At 45.0% G+C, this 19,853-nt stretch overlaps 2 protein-coding genes and 1 non-coding gene across 3 annotated transcripts; 1 reads left to right on the forward strand and 2 right to left on the reverse strand.

Moving 5' to 3' along the window:
* Nucleotides 1–6,250: 6,250 nt before the first annotated feature.
* Trnas-aga (transfer RNA serine (anticodon AGA)) lies at nt 6,251–6,324 on the forward strand. The gene has a single exon. It is a non-coding gene; the product is annotated as a tRNA-Ser (tRNA).
* A 6,461-nt stretch (nt 6,325–12,785) lies between these two features.
* On the reverse strand, nt 12,786–14,321 carry LOC119431883 (uncharacterized). The gene is made up of 2 exons (XM_037699326.2): nt 13,975–14,321; nt 12,786–13,316 (listed from the first exon to the last, which is right to left on the reverse strand). Exons 1-2 carry the CDS (start codon nt 14,259–14,261, stop codon nt 12,884–12,886), a joined length of 720 nt encoding a protein of 239 aa, XP_037555254.1. The 5' UTR covers nt 14,262–14,321; the 3' UTR covers nt 12,786–12,883.
* Nucleotides 14,322–15,759: 1,438 nt separating this feature from the next.
* On the reverse strand, nt 15,760–19,036 carry LOC125940561 (uncharacterized). Its single transcript, XM_049656883.1, has 4 exons — nt 18,430–19,036; nt 17,647–17,814; nt 16,822–16,947; nt 15,760–15,866 (listed from the first exon to the last, which is right to left on the reverse strand). The coding sequence occupies exons 1-4, from the start codon at nt 18,592–18,594 to the stop codon at nt 15,777–15,779; spliced, it is 549 nt and encodes a 182-aa protein (XP_049512840.1). The 5' UTR covers nt 18,595–19,036; the 3' UTR covers nt 15,760–15,776.
* Nucleotides 19,037–19,853: the final 817 nt, after the last annotated feature.

Below are 19,853 nucleotides of genomic sequence, written 5' to 3' on the forward strand. Positions count from 1 at the left end.
TCGCCATCTTCTAAGCAGACTGTGGCGCGCTTCCCACATGTGTAAGAGGCGCGGATCCACTGCCGGATTCTCCGTGGTGCGTGCAACCTCCTTGGAGTGTTTGGCTACCGATTCCTGCAGTTCTCTAATCCAGGCCTCTAGATCGGTTATCGCTTGGGCTTCTTGAGTTTATCTTTCGCTCCGGAAGTTTGCCCATTCCGTGATTTTGGTGGAGCGTATCTTTCTTCTTGGGAAGTTTCCCACGTGTAGCGAGATGTCGAATATGAAGTGGTCGCTCCCTAGCGTCTCGTTAGTGTTTTCCCACTCGACGATCCGAAGTCTGGACGCGAGCGCAAGATCGGGACAGGTGTCGCGGGCCGTGCTGTTGCCTACTCTCGTTGAATATGTCGGATCCGTCACTATCGTAAGTCGGTGGTGTTGTATGACGTTGTACAAGGACGTTCCCTTTTTGGTATGTCTGACGTACCCCCACGCCTCGTGCGCCGCGTTGAAGTCGCCTAAGATGAGGAGGCCGTTTTGTCCAGCTAGCTGCCTCGCTTGCTGCACCAAGTTCTCTAGGGGTCCCAGCGTTCCCTTCGGCGAACTGTATATATTAAGTATTAAAACACGTGTGTTTCCCCTGCGCTGTGGCACTATTTCCTTGAAAACGTGATCGATTCCCGTGTCCGCATAAGTGTGGTCTATTGCAGTGAGGTGTTTGCTCGTGAGTGTGGCTGTACGTGCTTCTGCTGTCGCATGAGTGTGATATCCGGTGACTCTTGGTGATTTTCCTGTTTCCTGTAAGGCTATTATATCTGGTGGTGTGTCTTGTTTGGTAATATACTGCAGCAGCGTCGGTCTCTTGCGAGTGAAGCCACGACAATTCCACTGCCAAATGGTGATGCCTCCATTTTGATCATTCAGTTTTCTGGTCATTTTGGTCCTCTTGTAGCATTTGCTGGAGCGCTGCCTCTCTGTGTGGATAAACTCGCGGCTTCTTGTGGCGTTGATCGTTTACCCGAGGGTTGAAAACCTCGTGCAGATGCATTATCATCTGTCGGATCTCGTCGAAGCCCTTCTCCATTCGCATCTGACAATCGCATTCTAGGAAATGAGGATGTCGCCATGTTCCAGAGTCTTTGTGGAGCAAAAAAAAAGACTTGCTCATGCGTCAACTGCCACGTAAGTCTGGTGCAGCACTGTCACCCGGTTACTCGCCAGAGCTCAGGGCATTTGCACTGAATTTGCATTTTTACTCCCCTAGAGAATACCGATATGTACGAGCTGTTTCAACACATGCCTCCCGCATCCAAAGACACCGTGTAAATGGTATCAATTCATTGATGGGGCTGCTGGCTTTTCAACAGAGGCAATGACTGCATTGGCTATGAAGGTAAAGCACGGCCACTCCACATTATGCAATCTAGTTGTGGGTGATATTGCCATTCGGAGATATGTGGAGTGGGATGGAAAAAGGTTCCGTGGATATGTTGACATGGGCATTGATGTCAATGATGACAGCTTTCCAGTTGCCAAAGATGCATTTGTTTTAATGCTTGTTGCAATCAATGGCAGATGGAAGCTGCCGATTGGCTACTTTCTAGTGGATGGCCTTGGTGGTGAGCAGAGGCGCAATTTGGTGCTGCAAGCTGCTAGCTTCCCTCACGAAAAAGGTGCACACATTGTGAGTTTGACCTGCGATGCCGCTCCAGCGAATTTGTCACTGCTGCGCAGCCTTGGCTGCAAGACGGACCTGACTGAGCTGGACGCTTCTTTTCCGCATCCAGTGACAAAAAGAAGCCTCTCTTTGCCATGCTGGATCCCTGTCACTTGTTGAAGCTTCTGTGGCCCACCCTTTTTGATAAAAAGGCTATTGTGATACGAACAAACAGTTCATATTGTGGAAACACATTGATGAGCTGCATGAAATCGAGTACACAGAAGGCCTACATTTGGCAAACAAACTTAGACAGGCACATGTTAATTGGAAAAACCAGCCCATGGAAGTCTCATTGGCGGCTCAAACGTTTAGTCAATCGGTAGCAGATGCTCTTGGTGAATGCAGAGCTCGAAAAATCCCAAAATTTTCAAATTCCTTGTCAACAGAAAAGTTTATTAGACATGTCAACAACGCATTTGACATTTTAAATTCAAGGCATCCAAGGCAAGAAGGCTGGAAAAGGCCACTGTGTCCTGAAAATGTGACTCGTGTCACTGAGTATGTCGAAGAACTGAAGGCCTACTTTTGCTCACTTAGGGAATCTGCAGCTGGTAAACTAATGATAGAGACCAACCGAAAGACAGGCTTCATTGGCTTTGTGGTCTGCTTAGACAATGCCATTCGTCTATACAACCACTTGGTTACAGAAAATGGCCTATTGGCATATCTTCCGACCTCCAAGCTCAGCCAGGACCACCTTGAGCTATTTTTTGCTGCAATAAGATCATTTGGGCGCTGCAATGACAACCCAACAGCAAAGCAGTTTGCAGCAGCATTCAAGCGTCTGATAGTTCACAATGAGGTCAAGGACATTGATGGTGGAAATTCCTTGCCATTAGAACACATAGAAATTCTCTTTGTAAGCTCCTCTGAAAAACCATCCTCCATCGATGTAATTAACTTCACTGCACCTCAGAGAAGCCCTGCAGCCAGTGAACCAGTCACGGAAGCAATTTTACAAGATCATGACTACTCCGCCGACCCAGGCAGGGTGTCTGAGCTTGGAGATGCAATTGTTGCGCACATAGCCGGGTTTGTAGTTCGCAGCTTACTGCTTCACCTCCAGTGCGATCAGTGTGCTTCTGCACTAAAGGTGTCAACTCCTCCATCCATGCCTGCATATTCCCTGATTCGTCGAAAAACGAGAGGTGGACTGATCTACGCTTCAAATGATGTTCTGAACATTTGCAGACAATGTGAGAAAGAGCTGCGTAGGGCTCTGGTGTGCTCGCCACTACCATCCCAAAGGCTTGCAGCTAAAGTTGCAATGGCCACTATGACAACCTTTGTCGGCAAGGACTTCTTTAAAGTGTTAGATCAGCACATGCTCGAAAATCACCCGCTTGAATGCCACTCATCCCATCTTGTGAGGGCAATCATAGATAAGTACCTAGATGTGAGACTGCGCTACGTTGCCAAGATGACAACGGAACGTCTCCATCAGGAAAGAATTAGGCAAAAGCACACAAAGCTGACGCAGTTCAAGGGCCAATAAATCTAGAAAATCTTGTAAATTTTTGTACTATCATTGGCTAATTATTTACAACTACTCGAAATTTTTTACATCAAAGCGCATGGCCTACATGTTGTTTTAAGGGCTTCGCAGGCAAACACCACACAGTGGTTATCAATCATGTTGTATATATTGGAGGGCTAGGGGTAAATCGGACCACTTGAGCTGTTGCATTTGGCAGGTGAACAGTACACTGGACTTTTTTAATGTTGCCACAACAATGTGTGGCCGCTAAGGTGAGGATAGTGCCTGCAACCTTGTGCAGAGGAGCAGGATCCCTTTTGCTTGATTATATTCTTTTTGTTTAATCATCCACTGTGTAGGACCGACTGGTCTTGGTGATATCATAGGCAGGGCACTGCTTAGATCACTGAGAGCACAAAAAGGCATACTATTGAATTAGAATGGTTGCATTATTGTGAACATGACAGCATAGTTCCACAAGCGCTGTGCCGCCATGGCAGTCAATTGACGTGGTGAACCAAGCTGGTGCCTTGTGTAGAGAAATACAAACCTCGCATTCATGTTGGTCATTTGCTTTGGCTGCACACTGACAAAGCATAGTTAGGGTGCCTGAACCTTTCTAACCTGTCATTGGCAAGTAGCACTCTGGGAAGAATACACCTGACTCATCATGAAATAAGTTAAAATTCCAAGGCAATACATGGGCTCTAAGAGATGCCATAGCGGCGGGATCTGGATTAATTTTGACTGCCTGGAGGTTCCTCGGCATGTATCTAAACTCAAGTACACAACCGCATTTGCATTCTGCACTCACAGAAATGCAACTACATCTGGGAATCAGACCCGCAACTTTGCACTCATGAAGCACTATTGCCACTGAGCCACCATGACTTGTATTATTTAGCTGCTGTGACTCGCAGTACAGGAAAAACTGCTACACAAGTTTCCTCAGGGTTAAATTATGTTCGTGATGGCTCACACAATTCCTTTATCTATCAACTTCGGCAGTCCCACCAGGTTTTGTGTTAAGGAGGAGGAATAAACTTTTCTTGTAGAACCAGCACTTTATGATGACCGGCCCTAAGCCTCCCATGAGGGGACGTCGAGGGCTTGCCTCGCCGCCGCCTCACGGGCGTGCTGGGTCGCCCAGATTTGGTCGTCGAGGGCGGAGCTCCACAGAGCCTCACGCAGCCTCGATGAGAGGGTCGCGGTGTTAATATGTGTGTACTGTGCTGAGCACTCCCACAGCATATGCGGAAGCATAGCCGGGTTTGGGTGGATTGCTACATTTGGGTGGAAATTGCTACATTTGGGTGGATGTCTCAGTTTCCCTTTAATTAAGGGAAACTGAGACATCCACTCAGTTTTAAAGGGAAGGACCCATTCCTGGTACCCATTCCTGGACCTAGAGGACCCATTCCTGGTAAGAAGTTCAGGTGAAGTTATTTTGGCAATCAAAGAATCTCAAGGGACTGATGAAACTGCATTTTCAATAGATGTCGAGGACTTGTATTATTCAGTGCCGCATGATGGTCTTATGTCAGCTGTGCGAGAAAGAATGGAGGATTTTGGGGAAGTGAAATTTCAGAATTCTGTGGGCCTTAGCAGCAACAACTTTTTAGCGCTTTTAGAATTTTATCTTAATTCGACGGTCATCAAATTTGAAAGCCATTATTTCATACAGCGAACCGGAATCTGTATAGGTTCAGCCATAGCTCCGATTTTATGTGACATATTTTTATCATCTCTTGACAATGCTATCGCCGATAAGTTAGTAGACACGCCTGTAACACAAGTGTTCCGGTACGTTGACGATTACCTAGTTGTTATGAAGAACAGCGATTGCTCCCTTTCACTGCACCAAGTTAATAACATTCTAGACATTTTCATCAAATCTTCGGGAGGACTCAAGTTCACGCACGAGCTGCCGATCAATAACAGAATTCAATTCCTTGACATTAACCTATACTTTTCATCAAGTAAGCATATATGCTGGACATATCAGCCTAGATCCAAGAAAACCTTGTTGCCATATGACAGCGCACAGACAAAACTGATTAAGAGGGGCATAGCCACCACGTGCATCAAGGCAGCATTAAATAAGTCGTGCGTGCACGAATGTGAGCGTAGCCTGATGAATCAGCTGGCAAGGTTAAGAGATGCAGGCTTTCCCCAACATGTCATCACATCTGTGTGTGAGACAATCCTGCAGAGAGCAAAAACAGAACCAGGCAATAAAGAAAACAATCAAGACAGGAGACCAGTGCACGTTGTTCCGTACGTGCACAAGCTATCACACAATCTTAAGAAAGTTTCAAATAGGCATAATATCAACTTGCTTTTCAACGCCCCTTGCAAGCTGTCTTCGATTTGTGCACGCATGAAACCAAGATACAGGCCCCCCACTTGCACTGTCAATCACAAAACCCGATTTTTGTCTGATTGCACAAGTAATATAGTGTATCAGATTCCCTTGAATTGTGGAAAAGTTTACATTGGTCAAACTGGACAATGTTTCAATGATCGTGCTCGACAACACTGCAACAACGTAAAGAACGGATATGGTAGCCATTTAGCTGACCATTGTAAAAAACATGCATGCGCTCCGATGTTTAATAAAACGAAATTTATAGGAAAAGGAAAATCTAAGAAGGAAAGAGAAATTTTAGAGGTCTTTTGGATTAGCATCGAAGGTGACAATTGTGTCAGTTCGCCTTCTCTTCTACTATCGGACAAAGAAATAAACTTCTTGAAAGAAAGATTGGCATTGTGATTAGCGAGTGTTTGATGTGTGCATGTATATTGAGTATGTATAAAAGGCTGGTTTTCTTGTACTAAACATTCAGTTGGCAGTCAGCGCTTGTCCTGTGGTCTTCGTTCCTTTCTCGTCCTTGTTCATTACGCGCTGTTACTTCATACCTTCGCTCAACTATGAACCAACTAGCCCTCATCAAGTTGTTACCCTTTAATTACTTATCTCCACCTAGCGGATTTCCGCTGAACTATTACGTCAATACACTTGCCTTTGCTTCGAGTTGTCGACAGATTCGACTTCGCCCTGCCATCTGCTAGCCGCCTGGTTAGCTCAGGCGGTAGAGCGGCTGCCCCAGAAAGGCGGTGGTCCCGGGTTCGAGTCCCGGACCAGGATGAATTTTTCTTCAACTGCGAGGCTTTCTTTCGAGGAACCCGGTTGGGCTTCCATTGTAGCAAATGCTACATTTGGGTGGATGTCTCAGTTTCCCTTTAATTACTTATCTCCACCTAGCGGATTTCCGCTGAACTATTACGTCATACACTTGCCTTTGCTTCGAGTTGTCGACAGATTCGACTTCGCCCTGCCATCTGCTAGCCGCCTGGTTAGCTCAGACGGTGGAGCGGCTGCCCCGGAAAGGCGGTGGTCCCGGGTTCGAGTCCCGGACCAGGACGAATTTTTCTTCAACTGCGAGGCTTTCTTTCGAGGAACCCGGTTGGGTTTCCATTGTAGCAATTGCTACATTTCGGTGGATGTCTCAGTTTCCCTTTAATTTTCTTTTGTGTATTATCTTTGCAATGTACTTCATTTAAATTATAAATGTGGCTTCCTTCTGTATTTGTGTGAGATCTTCTGGCTTCTATAGGTGCAATAAACATTGAATAAAGATTGAAACAATTACTGTGGTCATAAAAATGCGCTTTCCATAGTACAAGTACACCAGCAACACAATGAATCCACAAGTGCAAATGAATGCTGACATTTTTCCCTTGCCGCTATGTATTCAGTTTTCATACCGTTTCACACTAGCAGAGGAAGAAGGGTCCCCTGGCAGTGTTTGACTCTAGGACATAATTATGCTGTGGAGCTATACTGGCATTCGAAAACAGCTGAATAAACTCTCGATAATGCACAAATTCCGTCCTTTTGATTTATCATATAACGAAAATGGATCCCCGGGGCGCGTCTCAACAGCGTCGTCGCACCACACAATCTTAGAAAATAGTGCACGTAAATCTGAATAAACGGCGACGACATCGGCGTTTAGAATGCAGGCTGATGCCATTTATTTCTCTGATAATGAAAGACGCACACCAGAGCCTTTTATTAGGCAAAAATGCGACAAAAAAGTGTCCCTCAAAACATCTTGCTTCTTCCTTGGTGCAAGACAGCAGGTCAAACATTAGCAAGATATGTAGCACCACAGCTTGAGGTGTCCAACGGCTGATTTGACGAAACTTAATAAGGAGTACGTGGGAAAAAAATAAACCGCACTCGGGGCATGTGGACGGGTTTTGATCCGCGAGCGTTGGCAACTCCACTAACCGCGATGGTAACCGCAAGTGACGCCTTGAAATTTTTCTGTCTTCATAAGTCAGGCGCCGCAGTCTTGCTCCACGTTTCAAGGCATCGCATTTCAAGCGAAGAACGCCGCGCGCAGTAGCAGAAAACCACCACCCACATAGGGCCTCCAAGCCTGTGACGGCAGGCGCCACTAAAAGTTACCACGTACCAAACAATCACGAATGCTCCGGCAACCTTGAGGGACTATTCCTACCCAAACGGCTGCGCACAGGGCCCCCGAGAGAGGGAAGGGCGGCTTCAGAGGAGGTTGGCTGGCCGAGGCTAGCGGAATCACGTGACGCTCCCTCCTAGAATTTTCCTTCCTCCATGGATCTGATCCTCCTTCCATGTCTGCCAGTCGCGGCGCCGTTAGCCTTTCGTTAGCACGGAGAAAGGAAACTCCGGAAACGTGCTCGAGTAGAGCGCCCACCCGCATTGAAATGTGCAATGCTTGCAGCGTTAGCTCCTGATACATAGGAATGGTGAAATCGACATTCTCGGCAATCGCTACGCCGATTTCGATGACGTTTTTTGCATTTAAAATAAAATGTAAAATCAAGTATGTGCTAGAAGCAGATGTTGATTTAATGTCGGCGCTGTCTTTTGGAAGACTCTCGAAAATTTAAAATTATCAAATTCACAACTCTGCGACATAGGAATACTAAACGATATCGCCATTTTGTAATGTGCACCGAATAGCTCATCCAAAGCAGACAAAATAGATTCAGTATACGCGGCTCTGAAAGATACCGCTAATTATCGAATGTGATTATTTTTTGCTGAGCTTTTGTAAATGCTGTGATAAGTGCACGTGGACTGCAAACTTATTTCTAACGCAAATTTGCCCGCTTTAAGCGTTCTACTCAATGTAGACGCTTGCATAAGCCCCCCCTCTCCGCCAAGCATCCGCTGTATATGGCTGAACTGAGCTGCTGACCAACTGTGCTGAGTCCTGGCAACTGCAATATCGGTTTTGGTGCAGTGTTACGAGATTGTTAAGTTCGCGCTTCTATTGTGAAAAATATTCCAAGTAAATATACAAAGCAAGGTCATTCAAAACGTTTCAAATACGTCGCAAATAAACGTTGCAGCATTATAATTTCTGGAAACGCTTACTATAATATGTGGTGCACTTCTAAAATTGCCGTGCTAATAATTGATTGCAAATAATTGGGTAAAACAAACACGTCTACATGAAATGCATGATATGCTACTCTTCCCCCAATTTTAGCTATAGCTTTTGAGCGCATATTGCTATTTAATTTGAAAGAGCGATGAAATGAATGATTCAGTCTCACAACTTCGGAGTACACGACGGTGAAAAACGTTATAAGGAATTTGTGAACTTGCGATGTACTGTAGTTTTTTACTACTTGATTGAACAGCTGACAGCGGAATTGTGATGCAGCTCAATGTGCAGATTTCGGTAGAAGTGAAAAACTGCCAAATAACGCGCTGGCGTGCAGGTTGAACTAGCACCATACGAAAAACGCCGATTGTGACAGCCTGCAGAAAATCGTACAGGTGGAAACCCGAGTTACTGCGCGCCATCTTCTGCCACAAAAAATATATCATTGAACTCACCTATTCATCTATCTGAAACTAACGCTCACACTAAATTTGCGCAGCATGCTCAGCGTAGGCACACGTTTTCTGTTACCCGCCACGGTAGCTACAGCATCGCGCTGCTAAGCTCGAGATCGCGGGTACGATAGGAGCGAAACCCAACAACGATCGTGTACTTAGAATGATGTGTATCTTAAAGATCCCAGGTAGCCCAAAATTAATCCGGAGTCTCCACCTACGGTCAGCTTCATAGTTTAGGCACGTACAATCCTTGGATTTATTTTTGACTTTTTCTGTTTTCTCATTTAACGTGGTTAGAGGCCTTAGGTCTTGTAATGTATGCTGACTTCAATCTAGCACAATTCTTTACGTTTACTTCATGTTTTTTTTTTCTTCGTGAATACGTATACACAAAGGCGAACGTGTTACTGGACATACAGCACAACGACATATGTGCAGCTAATGGAAATGTATACCTTACAAGGTGGTAAAATGACAGACCAAAGGAAAGGCAGTGCATGTACATGTTTTTAAGTAAGGCTGTGTGGCCAGTATGGGTGCTACATATCTAACAATCAGCGGAAAGCACCGAAACGCATATTTTATACTGAATAAGGAACCGCACAGATATCTTCGAGACGTTATTACAAAACGTTTTCTAGCCGTTTTAGCAAGATGATAGTTTAAAACAGCTTAACAAGATGCCTTCTAGGCGTCTTTGGCAGGACGTCCTCAAGACCTACATAAAAGACGTTCTGTAGCCATCTTGAATAGTTGTAGATGTTCTAATGCATTTTGGCTGGTCGAAGACGGCTACAAAACGTCTTGTGTTCAGTGGGAAGAGCGCGCGCAATCCGCTCGACTTGTTCCTTAAAGAGATACGGACACAAAAGTTGGCGGGTGATTTTTTGCGTTGGAACGAAAGTTGAACTGTTGAACATGACAAATACAACAAGCTGCTGTGAAAAAAAGAAAGAGAAAGATCTTTTTTGCGATTTTCTGTTGCTCCTTGCCTCCAAGCAGCCGCCCGCAGAAGCTGCAATTTGACGTCATAAAGCCCCAACCAGACGTACGCGCTGGAAAGCGTACGCACGCGCCGCATCGCGCCTGGGCGCGTACGGCGTCAGGCGCGGAGACTGTGTCGCGTGTGGGCGCGTTGCGGCGTGGACCCCTACCACTGCTAGCATTTTCGGCAGCTTCCGACGCCTACGCCGGAAGCTGCCACCGCGTCGCCCGCGCGGCGCTCCTCACGTGACCACAGCACGCCTATGGCGTGACCACGGCGAACGAGCGCGACTTCCGGAACGACTCTTCGCGCGGCGTGCAGGCAAGCCCGGGCAAGCTGCGTGCTTTGTGTTGGTCGTTCCGTGCGTTTGGTAGAATAACATGGCAACCGCAGAAGTCTCCAGCCGTAGCGGCTGTATTAATAATGAGGTATTGATATCTGAAATACAGCGTCGGCCACCGCTTTGGATGGCTTCCCACAAGCAACACAAGGACCGCAATTTAAAAATGACACTGTGGAGAGAGGTAGCGGCCTCCATTCTGCCAAATCTCAACGGCGAAGGTAAGCACGATATTTTGCAGCTTGTTGTCAGCTTTGCACGTAAATAATCGTGTACTAATCAGACTTACGTTTATCTGCGCAGTGGCCCTGGAGTTAATCCAAAAACGTTGGAAATCGCTGCGTGACAAATTCCGGCGAATTTTCAATGGCCGCATACTGTCACAGAAGAGCGGCGCTGGCGCCGACGACGTCGAGTCTGTCGACACGGCCTGGCCGTATTTTCAGTTGCTTCTCTTTTTAAGGGACACAATGGTGACAAGGCCGTAAGTTTGCGTTGTTATTGCGAACATTTTCCTGGGCAAAATGGGAATTAACCCACCTTGATTAAGCCTATGGCAGTGAGATGACCTATGTTGCTTGTTTCTTGCAAAAAAGGCAATTTACCCCATCCTAGAGCTAGATAGTACGTCTTTTATCAGCTCATAATTTTGAGGTATTCTTACATGGTCAGGCCTACTGTTATAAACGATGGACCTGAAAAGACGAATGTAACAAATGTAAGGAAGAAGAAGTACGCCGTGCAGAGCTCCGCAGCCGGATTGCCAGCGCTACTGAAGTGGGGCTCGGGCTCGACGCTGTTCCTGGTGCGCCTGGCTGAGCCTACGCAGTTGTGTCTTCCTGTCGGCGTCCTTCGTGTCGTCCACCGCCGTGCCAGACTTCTTTGTCATATTTGGTGTTATAAATTTCAGTGTTATAAATGTTTTTTTGCGCTAGGAGCCCGGTCACATAGGGTCATTCTGTGTTTGGATATGCACCAGTGGTGTAGCCAGGAATTACTCTCGGGGCAGAGGGGGCAAGAGCAATAGCAATAAACAGTATTCCTGCATATATATATATACTGCCTTTTTTGCAAATAAATCATGAAATCAATAATTCACCATAACTGATCACAGGTACTAAAATGGGTATACCTCTTCCAGCCATATAGAGTTAATGCAAAATGAACGGTCACTTAGTAAAAGCAGGAGCTTTAATGTTGAGAGTGACCACTAATTGAATTTAAGCATGCCTCACTCAAACCAAATTTCCCATGCAATAAAAGGAGACAGTCATGCTAGACTTGTTAGTGATATGGACGTGCGATTAGCATGCATGATTCCATTGTGTGGATTCCACATCTCAGGGTGGCCAGAAAATGCAATTTAAATGTTCAGCATTTTATACCTTCTTGCAGCCAATCCGCTCGTTACATGGTGTGTCATGTGTAGTCACATAATTCCTTTAAAAATAATTCTGGGGTTTTACATGCCAAAACCAAAATATTATTGAGGCATGCTGTAGTAGGATGCTCCAGGGGGGCATTCTGTAAGAGTCCATCCACCTAGTGGACTTTCATTCGGCTGTCGCTGATTGGCTGCAGCTGCATGAGCAAGGAGACTGGCTGAGGGCACTTGTCTCCTCCTCACTCATGCAGCTGCAGGCAATCAGCAGCGGTCGAAATGGACAGTCCACTAGGTGGAATCCTACAGAATAGCTCCTTGGTTAATTTTGACCACCTGGGGTTCTCTAACGGACACATAATGCACGGCACCCAAGCATTTTTTTTTAATTTCACCCCCATCAAAATGCAGCTAAGAGTCTATCCCATGCACTCAGGCTGAGAGTGAAATGCAAAAGCCACTACTCCACCACGGCAGGTAGTTCCTTTAAACAAACAGAAAAAGAAGTAACCTTTCCCACTTCATGATTGGCAGTGAGCTTCTAGAAACTCTGCAAGAATATGTTTGTCTATGTCATTTACTCAGAGGTGAACTTGATTATAAAAAGTAAATTTACAGAAGAATAAAAATGGGTTGGAGCACATACAGCATGCATTAACAAATCATGAGTGCCAGCTTACCATTATCATTGAAAGAAAGGAGTGTGCTGGTTTGGACTGGTTGGTACATCATTAAGACGGGAACAAACAGCGCTAGGACAAGGTGATTTGTCTGTCGTACTCACTTCGTCCCGTCCTAGCGCTGTTTGAAAGAAAGGTGCGAGATCATTGCCTAATAGCTGTATAATACAGGGGGTAGAAACTTAAGAAGTTAAATACAAGTGCGAGTTCTACCGCACAACGAGCGGTGGAAATGCACGTAACACAGCTGAGCATTGTTTCAGGACAAGACAAGCCACAAGGGGCGCTAAATTGTTTTGAAACCAAACATTACAGTGCCTGCAGGTGTGATGTAAATCTAACGAATAGGTTTTTTTTTTTATCATGAACCAATAAGCAGTGGCATGAGGCTTCGCCCTGGTAAATTTCACAGCTCACCATCAGTGAATTGTCGGAAGTATCTGCTCCTGTAGCCGCTTGACAGCCGCTTCTTTTGATACCCCAGGCAGATTCCATTGCCAAGGAACCTCCCCAGCACTGCTACAGAAGTATGCTGCGAAAATATTCCTGGCAGCTGCCGCATCACTGAGGTAGTTCCTGCAATGTGTTGCCTTGACTGGGAAGAAGTGCGGCTCCGAGCTGTTTGCCGATGCTTCTGGCACACCTTGTCGCCACTGCCCTGTGATGAGATTGCCAAAGCTGTCCTCTGCATCGGCAAACTTGTGTGACTGTGGGTTGTGGACGGTGAGAAAATTGTGCAGGATACAAGCAGCCTTGATAATAAAGTCCACATTCTTCGGTCGCAGGGGGATGGTACGGAGCAAAATTCTCCATCTGGCTGCTGTAATTCCAAATGCGTTCTCTGCACAACGCCTGGGGAAAAATGCAAGCACCTTAAATGCCGAAGTTGCAAGAATACCTGTACAAACAAATATAGCACTTTGCCATAACTCGTGGTTGGCACATAAAGAGTAATGTTAAAGGATATAAATACACCCACTTTCGGAATGTTCAGCATAACTCGGCACATTTTCTCCAACCACAATAACAGTAACATCAAGAGACATGTACTTTTTTTTCGGTCGCTTATACCACCACAAAGCATTCATCTTATCCTTTTCCATGAGACATATAATCCAGTTTTAAAGAATACTTTCATTTTGACGCTTTGCATAGGCCATAGCAATAAACACACGCTATGGTTGCTTTGTGGCTATGGTGTTCTCGTGGTTTTAATAAATTCTTACAGTTGCGAGTGGCACTGTTGTTCATCCTCTACCTTTCGTGTTCTGCTTGGCCATAAGGCACCACGATAACACTACACAAACTAACACAAATTTCTGCTGTCTCTCACAATACAAATCCTACAAAATTATAATGAATGCAGTGACACGTGAAAAACCTCATAGAAATTTTAGAATATATTATTGGAAAAACTGTGGCGGTGGTCTCCACAAACTAAGATAACTGGTCTTGTATCTTGTTAACTTTTCTGGCTACATGCGATATTGAAAGACTGAATGCCACATACCTTGCTCGGATTAGCCTATAGTTGAAAACCCGCTTTTCATCGTCAAGCTGTCTGGCTGGATAAGGACGAAGTAAATCCTTGCGAATCTGAAAAGCCTCATCGCCTACGAAGGCATATGGTGCATTTGTTCCACAGCCAGGAAGCAGACTGGTTGATGGTATGTCCAAGTCTCCTTGAGTGAGGGCACGTTCAAACTCGGAATTTTTGAATGTGCCACCATCACTGAGGCGACCCTCAGCTCCCACATCAATGAGGGTGTACTTGCAGTTGCTGTCGACCACGGCCATAAGGACCAAAGAGAATGTGCCCTGCAATGTTGAGCGCAATGCACACAATCAATACAAGTGGAATAATTATGACAGCTGCATCAGACAGAATGAGCACAATATAGGTATATCTTGCTCTATAACTACGGAATCATAGAAGTGCCAAAGCAGCTGCTCTTGTCAGTGTGAAGCCTGGAATCACAGTAGAATCATTTCCGTAAAGTTTAGTCAAAATGTATGACCGGGGGAATATAACAAAGAAGTGTCTCACACCAAGTGCATCCATTCTGTTGTTTGCAGGTCAGTGAATGGTTATGGCATATGGAAGTTTATTGTGTGATGCGAAAGTAATCACAGTTGATAAATGGTAACTGGCAATAGTAGTACAAGTACTTGACATGTGAACAGTCTTTAATCACCTGATGCCAAGAATCCCTTTAAGAGAGGTAACCTAAGCTCTCACAGCTAACATCAATGCTGCCATAATCTTTGAATTTGCTTATGCAACACTCATCACTGTTTTGTGGTGTGTATTTTATGTCATGTGGGTGTTTGCAAGCAAATCAGTGAAGACTGGTATGGACTTGCCAAGTAGCCAATGGCTGGCTAAGCGGCCAAGTTCAGCAACAAATAATTTCCACAAGTGCATGATAATCTAGCTTATGGAACCCTTCTGCACATTTCATGCACTACATGACTATTGTTTCTGCAAGTCTTTATGAAGATATATTTTTGTTGGGGTGGCTTAAACTTCATCTGCATTGAAACTCTCACAAAGGCTGTACTAATGATCACTGCAAGCACAACCATATATGCTAACTATAGCAAGTCAAAAGTGTCAAAAGCAGACGTGTGACATATTCAGTGTTTTTGTAATGAACTTATAAACTGCATCAATTATTTCTTATGAGAAATTGCTAGACATTTTGGTAAGAAACTACTGTAATTAGTTCTATTCTTCATGGCGATATAGTCATGGCGCACAACGTATGGTCGGAGGACATTGTGCACATTTAGTGCACGGCTTCCTATTTACAAACATCAGGAGAATAAAATAGAAAATAAAGCCAGAAGCTTAACATTTGCTCATAAATCAGATGAACCATTAGTTTTTTAGGGAATTCTATTTACAACAGTCATTTGTTCTGCTTTGGCATCGAGTATTTGAAAATGGCTATCCCCACCCATGCAAATGCCAATGATTACCAGCTCAGCTAAGAAATGAGCTCTGGTGTTGGGCTGCTGAGCACGAGGTCGCGGGATCGAATCCCGGCCACGGCGGCCACATTTCGATGGGGGCGAAATGCGAAAACACCCGTGTACTTAGATTTAGGTGCACGTTAAAGAACCCCAGGTGGTCCAAATTTCCGGAGTCCCCCACTACGGCATGCCTCATAATCAGAACTGGTTTTGGCACGTAAAACCCCATAATTTCATTTCAAGTAATGAGCTCGTCCGGTCAAAAGCAAGTAAACAAAGGTAATGTTACCTTGTAGTTGAAGTAGACACTGCCAGAGGGCAAACAATGGCGACATGTTAGCCGTCCACGGCACCTAGGCAGTTGGGGAACTGCCAGCGCATGGAAAAGCCTTGGGCTATCTCCTCCCACTCAGCTCTGCTGGGTGCCTAAAAGAGTTGCAGAGAATCATCACTACTCCATTATACCATGCAGTAGCTTATTCGATGTCTGCAAATGTCTGATGCTGTTTTAACACAGTTAGGATGTGAAGTGACGCCCATCGTGGTGCATAGCTGAGTATGTATACGAGGTGATCATTTTTGAAGTATTCCGGAATTTAGAAAAATCGCCTGTGGCAGATAGCACAATTCTTGTCCTTGAGCTGGATTATTCGAAAAGCACACATTACTAGCTTGTGAAATCGAAACAAGTAATCAACTAATTAAAGAAAGCTTACGAATTAACTTCCTAATGATTTACTTTATGGCACACACTGCAATTTACAAAATGTAGCCGGTCATCTTAAAAGGTGTATTTATTTAAAATCAATCTCTTGGATGAAATTAGTTTCGAGATATTTCCCAAAGTGTGGGAAAAAATCATGGATGTTCCGATTTATTTTTGTGCTTCAGTATATAAAACAGCAGTTTGTAAAAAAAAGTAAGCGGAAGAAAGTGCAGTTTTAGGCCGAGTTTGACAGGACATCTCTCGAAACTGGTCTCATTCTGGAAATTTCGAGTGTATACGCCTTGAAAACACAGCGGCTACAATTTGTAAATTGCAATATGTGGCATGAAGTAATTAAGTTGATTAGTGAAATTTTTTTGTTAGTTTAATATGTGTTTAGACTTCTCGCGCAAGTAATGTCTCCCTCTCTGAACAATACCACTCAAGGACTGGAATTATGTTATCTGCCAACTGGCAATCTTTAAAAAATAACAGAAAACTTAAAGATAGCTTGCCCATACCCTGGTAAAATACACAACCAACTGCACATCTCAGATGCATTATGAAAGTTTCTAAAAACTAATGATATAATTCCATCAGCTCAGTGGTTCCTTACCACACAATATTTTTGATGATGCCCTCATTTCGTCACTATACTATAAAGCTTCAGCTTACCTTCATATAGTGATCCTTCAGTCGTGCCCAGAGGGATCGACATGTGACATGTATGCACATTCGTGCAGTTTCAATGCCAACGCGATATGCAAGCGCAACCTGACAGATATCTTGGCCTGATGCCAGCTAACTGTAACACAGAGAAACAAAATCATAAAAACATGTTTGTGAATATTTAGTTACCACAATACCGTATACCGAATTTGTTACCACAATACCGGTGAATGTTTATGTTCTGAAGTGCTGCTACCAATACAATCTTTATATGCTGTTTTCATTCTTGAATAGAGAATAACAGTGTTCTCGTAAAAGTACGTAGTGTGCACCAACATGGTCCTTGCTCGTTCAGCAATTTTTTTTCAAGTGGTCCATTGTTGCCTTTTCACACTTGATCCCACATTTTAATCTCTTTTTAGACATGTATATCAATCTCCCATATTCAATGCCATTCTGGTGGCTCCTTGATTTGACTTGTAATGCCGAGGCAGGCAAGCTGAAGCATTACTTCTCAAGTTAGACGGACCTCACAGTGCACTGCTCGTCACAATATCTTGCAGGTGATATAAGTGACGTACAGAAAAAGTTGACAGTTATATTAGGTGCTATGCGGCACATAATTGAAAAAAGAAGAAGAAAGGACAACACAGAATGATGTGTACCTAAGTTCATCTTGCTTTAAATGCCCAGTAGTTTTGTGCAGCAAACAGACCATTCGTGAGCACGAAACTAATCTCTCAAGGTCTCCATTTGTAGAAGGCTAATTTAGTACAACACAGGCACGGAGCCACTTGTGAAAGCCCTATAAACGAATAACTGAATACATACGTACCTCAATGCTATTGCCAGCCGTTCAGCAGGCTCCAAGGGTTCCCTTATGAAGTTCTGAGAAGTGAGGTCCGTTACAACAAATGCCAACAATGTGTCAAACATCTGAGGCGTCATACGGTAAAACTTGAAGAAGAAGCCGTGGTCGCCTTCACGCATACGGCGCATCTGCCAAAGAAAAGGAAAATTAGCTGCGAACAGGTTTTCCCGGTTGGTGCCCAAAACTTATTTCGGTGTAGGAGGAGGATAATATGTTTTATGTAAAAGAGAATTATAAGGGGGTTTAACGTCTGTGCATAGCAAGTAGGCCAGTAGGTCCGCCATATATGTCCCACAAAATGTCTTGGTGACATATTTTTTTAAGTTTCACAACACCTTAATTCTCGTACGGCACTTAAGCGGCAAAATCACTACACAAGACCTTTCATGATGGCCGGAGCGTGCCGGAGAATCCGCGACAGCGGACGAATGATAGCCCCGGCACGCGCAGGCCTCGGTGAGCCCCCAACCTACGGACCAGTCCGGGTTCCGTCCTCGATGCCCCGTTTCCCTCTTCGGTTTCATGGAGGTGCCACCAAAGTTTACTGTATGATGTTACGTAGTTTACACTTGGTACTTGTCAAAATTTCCCCTTAATCCAACCCCGTGCTGAACCCATCATGGACCCGTTTTTCACATTCCGACCGACAATACAGCCACGACTGCGGCGGTCAAGCACGCGCCTTCGTTATCGGCAGCTAACTACCTGGCTTGTTTCACAGGCACAAAAAAAAAGTTACTTACTGCTGTATAGTAAAGTCCTTCTTGCTTGCGTGCTGCAAACACGGGCCGCACCCACCATCGTCGCGGTTGCCGCTGGTACTGACGTCGCCTTCTCTTCAACATTGGCAGCAACATCATCATTTTCATGGTAAGCAAAACTTTCTTCCTCCTGGACAGTGGTCTCATTATTTAACATTCAATGAAGCACAAGGACCAGAGGACGAAAGCTTGCAGCGCTGTTCGACACCTGACGCCGCATGCGTAGCACACCAGTGATGCTATGCCGATACCGCCGATACTGCTGCAGGTTCAGCCAGGTTCACAATACTCGTATTAGTTAAGCTGACTGAACCATTAGAAGTCCTGAAATACCTTTTTAAAATATATAGATACATGTTAAGTCAGAACTTAGTGTGTTTTATTGCCATCTTTAATACATTGCTTAACAAGGCCGTTAAGCGAAGGCTAGGCTGTCTTGAACATGGCAATCTAGCAACACTGCTTCGCCGCGACGAAACGCGCAGGGACGCGCGGCAACTCATGCATCGTTTGGGTGCGCGCCCTCTTCCTCTATCGGACGCGACGTGACGTCGAGTGAGCGCGGCGCGTGCGTACGCTTTCCAGCGCGTACGTCTGGTTGAGGCTTAACACCCACCTGCGCGCGCACGCGCGGCCAAGGTTGGCCAGAGCCGTCGCAGTGTTTCCGGGGGTGTCGGTCCCTTGCAGCGTTTGTTTAACCCCTTTCGGCGATCTTCACACGTGGTCCCTCTGAAACATCTTCCCCGTCGGCGCTCCACTACATGCGCCTTCCCGCGGTCGTCGCTCGGTATTGACGCGTTCGTCGCGGCGGAAGGAAATGCCCAGACATTGCTGTTATAACAGCATCGTCGGTCGTAACACGCCGTCGCACACGTTTCCCAGAGACGAGAAGGTGCGTATTAGCTTTGGATACCTGCCTGTCAGCCATCACGCACAGCCTGGAGACCTCTAAAAAATGACCATTTGCGCACACCACTTCGTCGGCGATGATTATGTGACCAGCCCGGCTGTGCTGAAAAGCCTCGGCAAAAAAAAAAAAAAAGTCACTCAAAAGGCAATGCTTATTTTTTTTTATTGATACTGCGATCTTATACGAGACCTTAGCAGGGTGGGCATACAATATACAAGTAAAGGTCCGTTGGAAACAGCCAACGTAATTCCAAAAGTAATCATAAATCCATTCATAAATAAACCATAAGTGAAGATCCAGGAAAAGAAATGCAAAAACATAAGACACAATTGCAACACAATGATATAATGTAGTATAAACGATGTTAAGAAATTACAGATAGCTTTCAAACATTTGCAGTGGCGTTTGTGATACTGCATCATTAGTAAGATTATTCCAATCTAGTAAGATTATTCCAAGCCTGACACTGTGCCATCGGCCTTCTCACGAAAGTGCA

Source organism: Dermacentor silvarum, chromosome 10, assembly GCF_013339745.2.
Source record: "Dermacentor silvarum isolate Dsil-2018 chromosome 10, BIME_Dsil_1.4, whole genome shotgun sequence".
NCBI classification, from domain to species: Eukaryota; Metazoa; Arthropoda; class Arachnida; order Ixodida; family Ixodidae; genus Dermacentor; species Dermacentor silvarum.

Bases quoted from the DNA above. Each gene is read 5' to 3' on its own strand.
- LOC119431883 (XM_037699326.2), bottom strand. From the start codon at position 14,261: ATGGCCGTGGTCGACAGCAACTGCAAGTACACCCTCATTGATGTGGGA. The intron at 13,317-13,974 runs GTATGTGGCATT...ATTTTTCCCCAG, and splicing joins TATAGGCTAATCCGAGCAAG to GCGTTGTGCAGAGAACGCAT.
- LOC125940561 (XM_049656883.1), bottom strand. From the start codon at position 18,594: ATGAGACCACTGTCCAGGAGGAAGAAAGTTTTGCTTACCATGAAAATG. The intron at 17,815-18,429 runs GTAAGTAACTTT...TTTCTTTGGCAG, and splicing joins AAGGACTTTACTATACAGCA to ATGCGCCGTATGCGTGAAGG. The intron at 16,948-17,646 runs GTATGTATTCAG...TGTTACAGTTAG, and splicing joins TGGCAATAGCATTGAGGTAC to CTGGCATCAGGCCAAGATAT.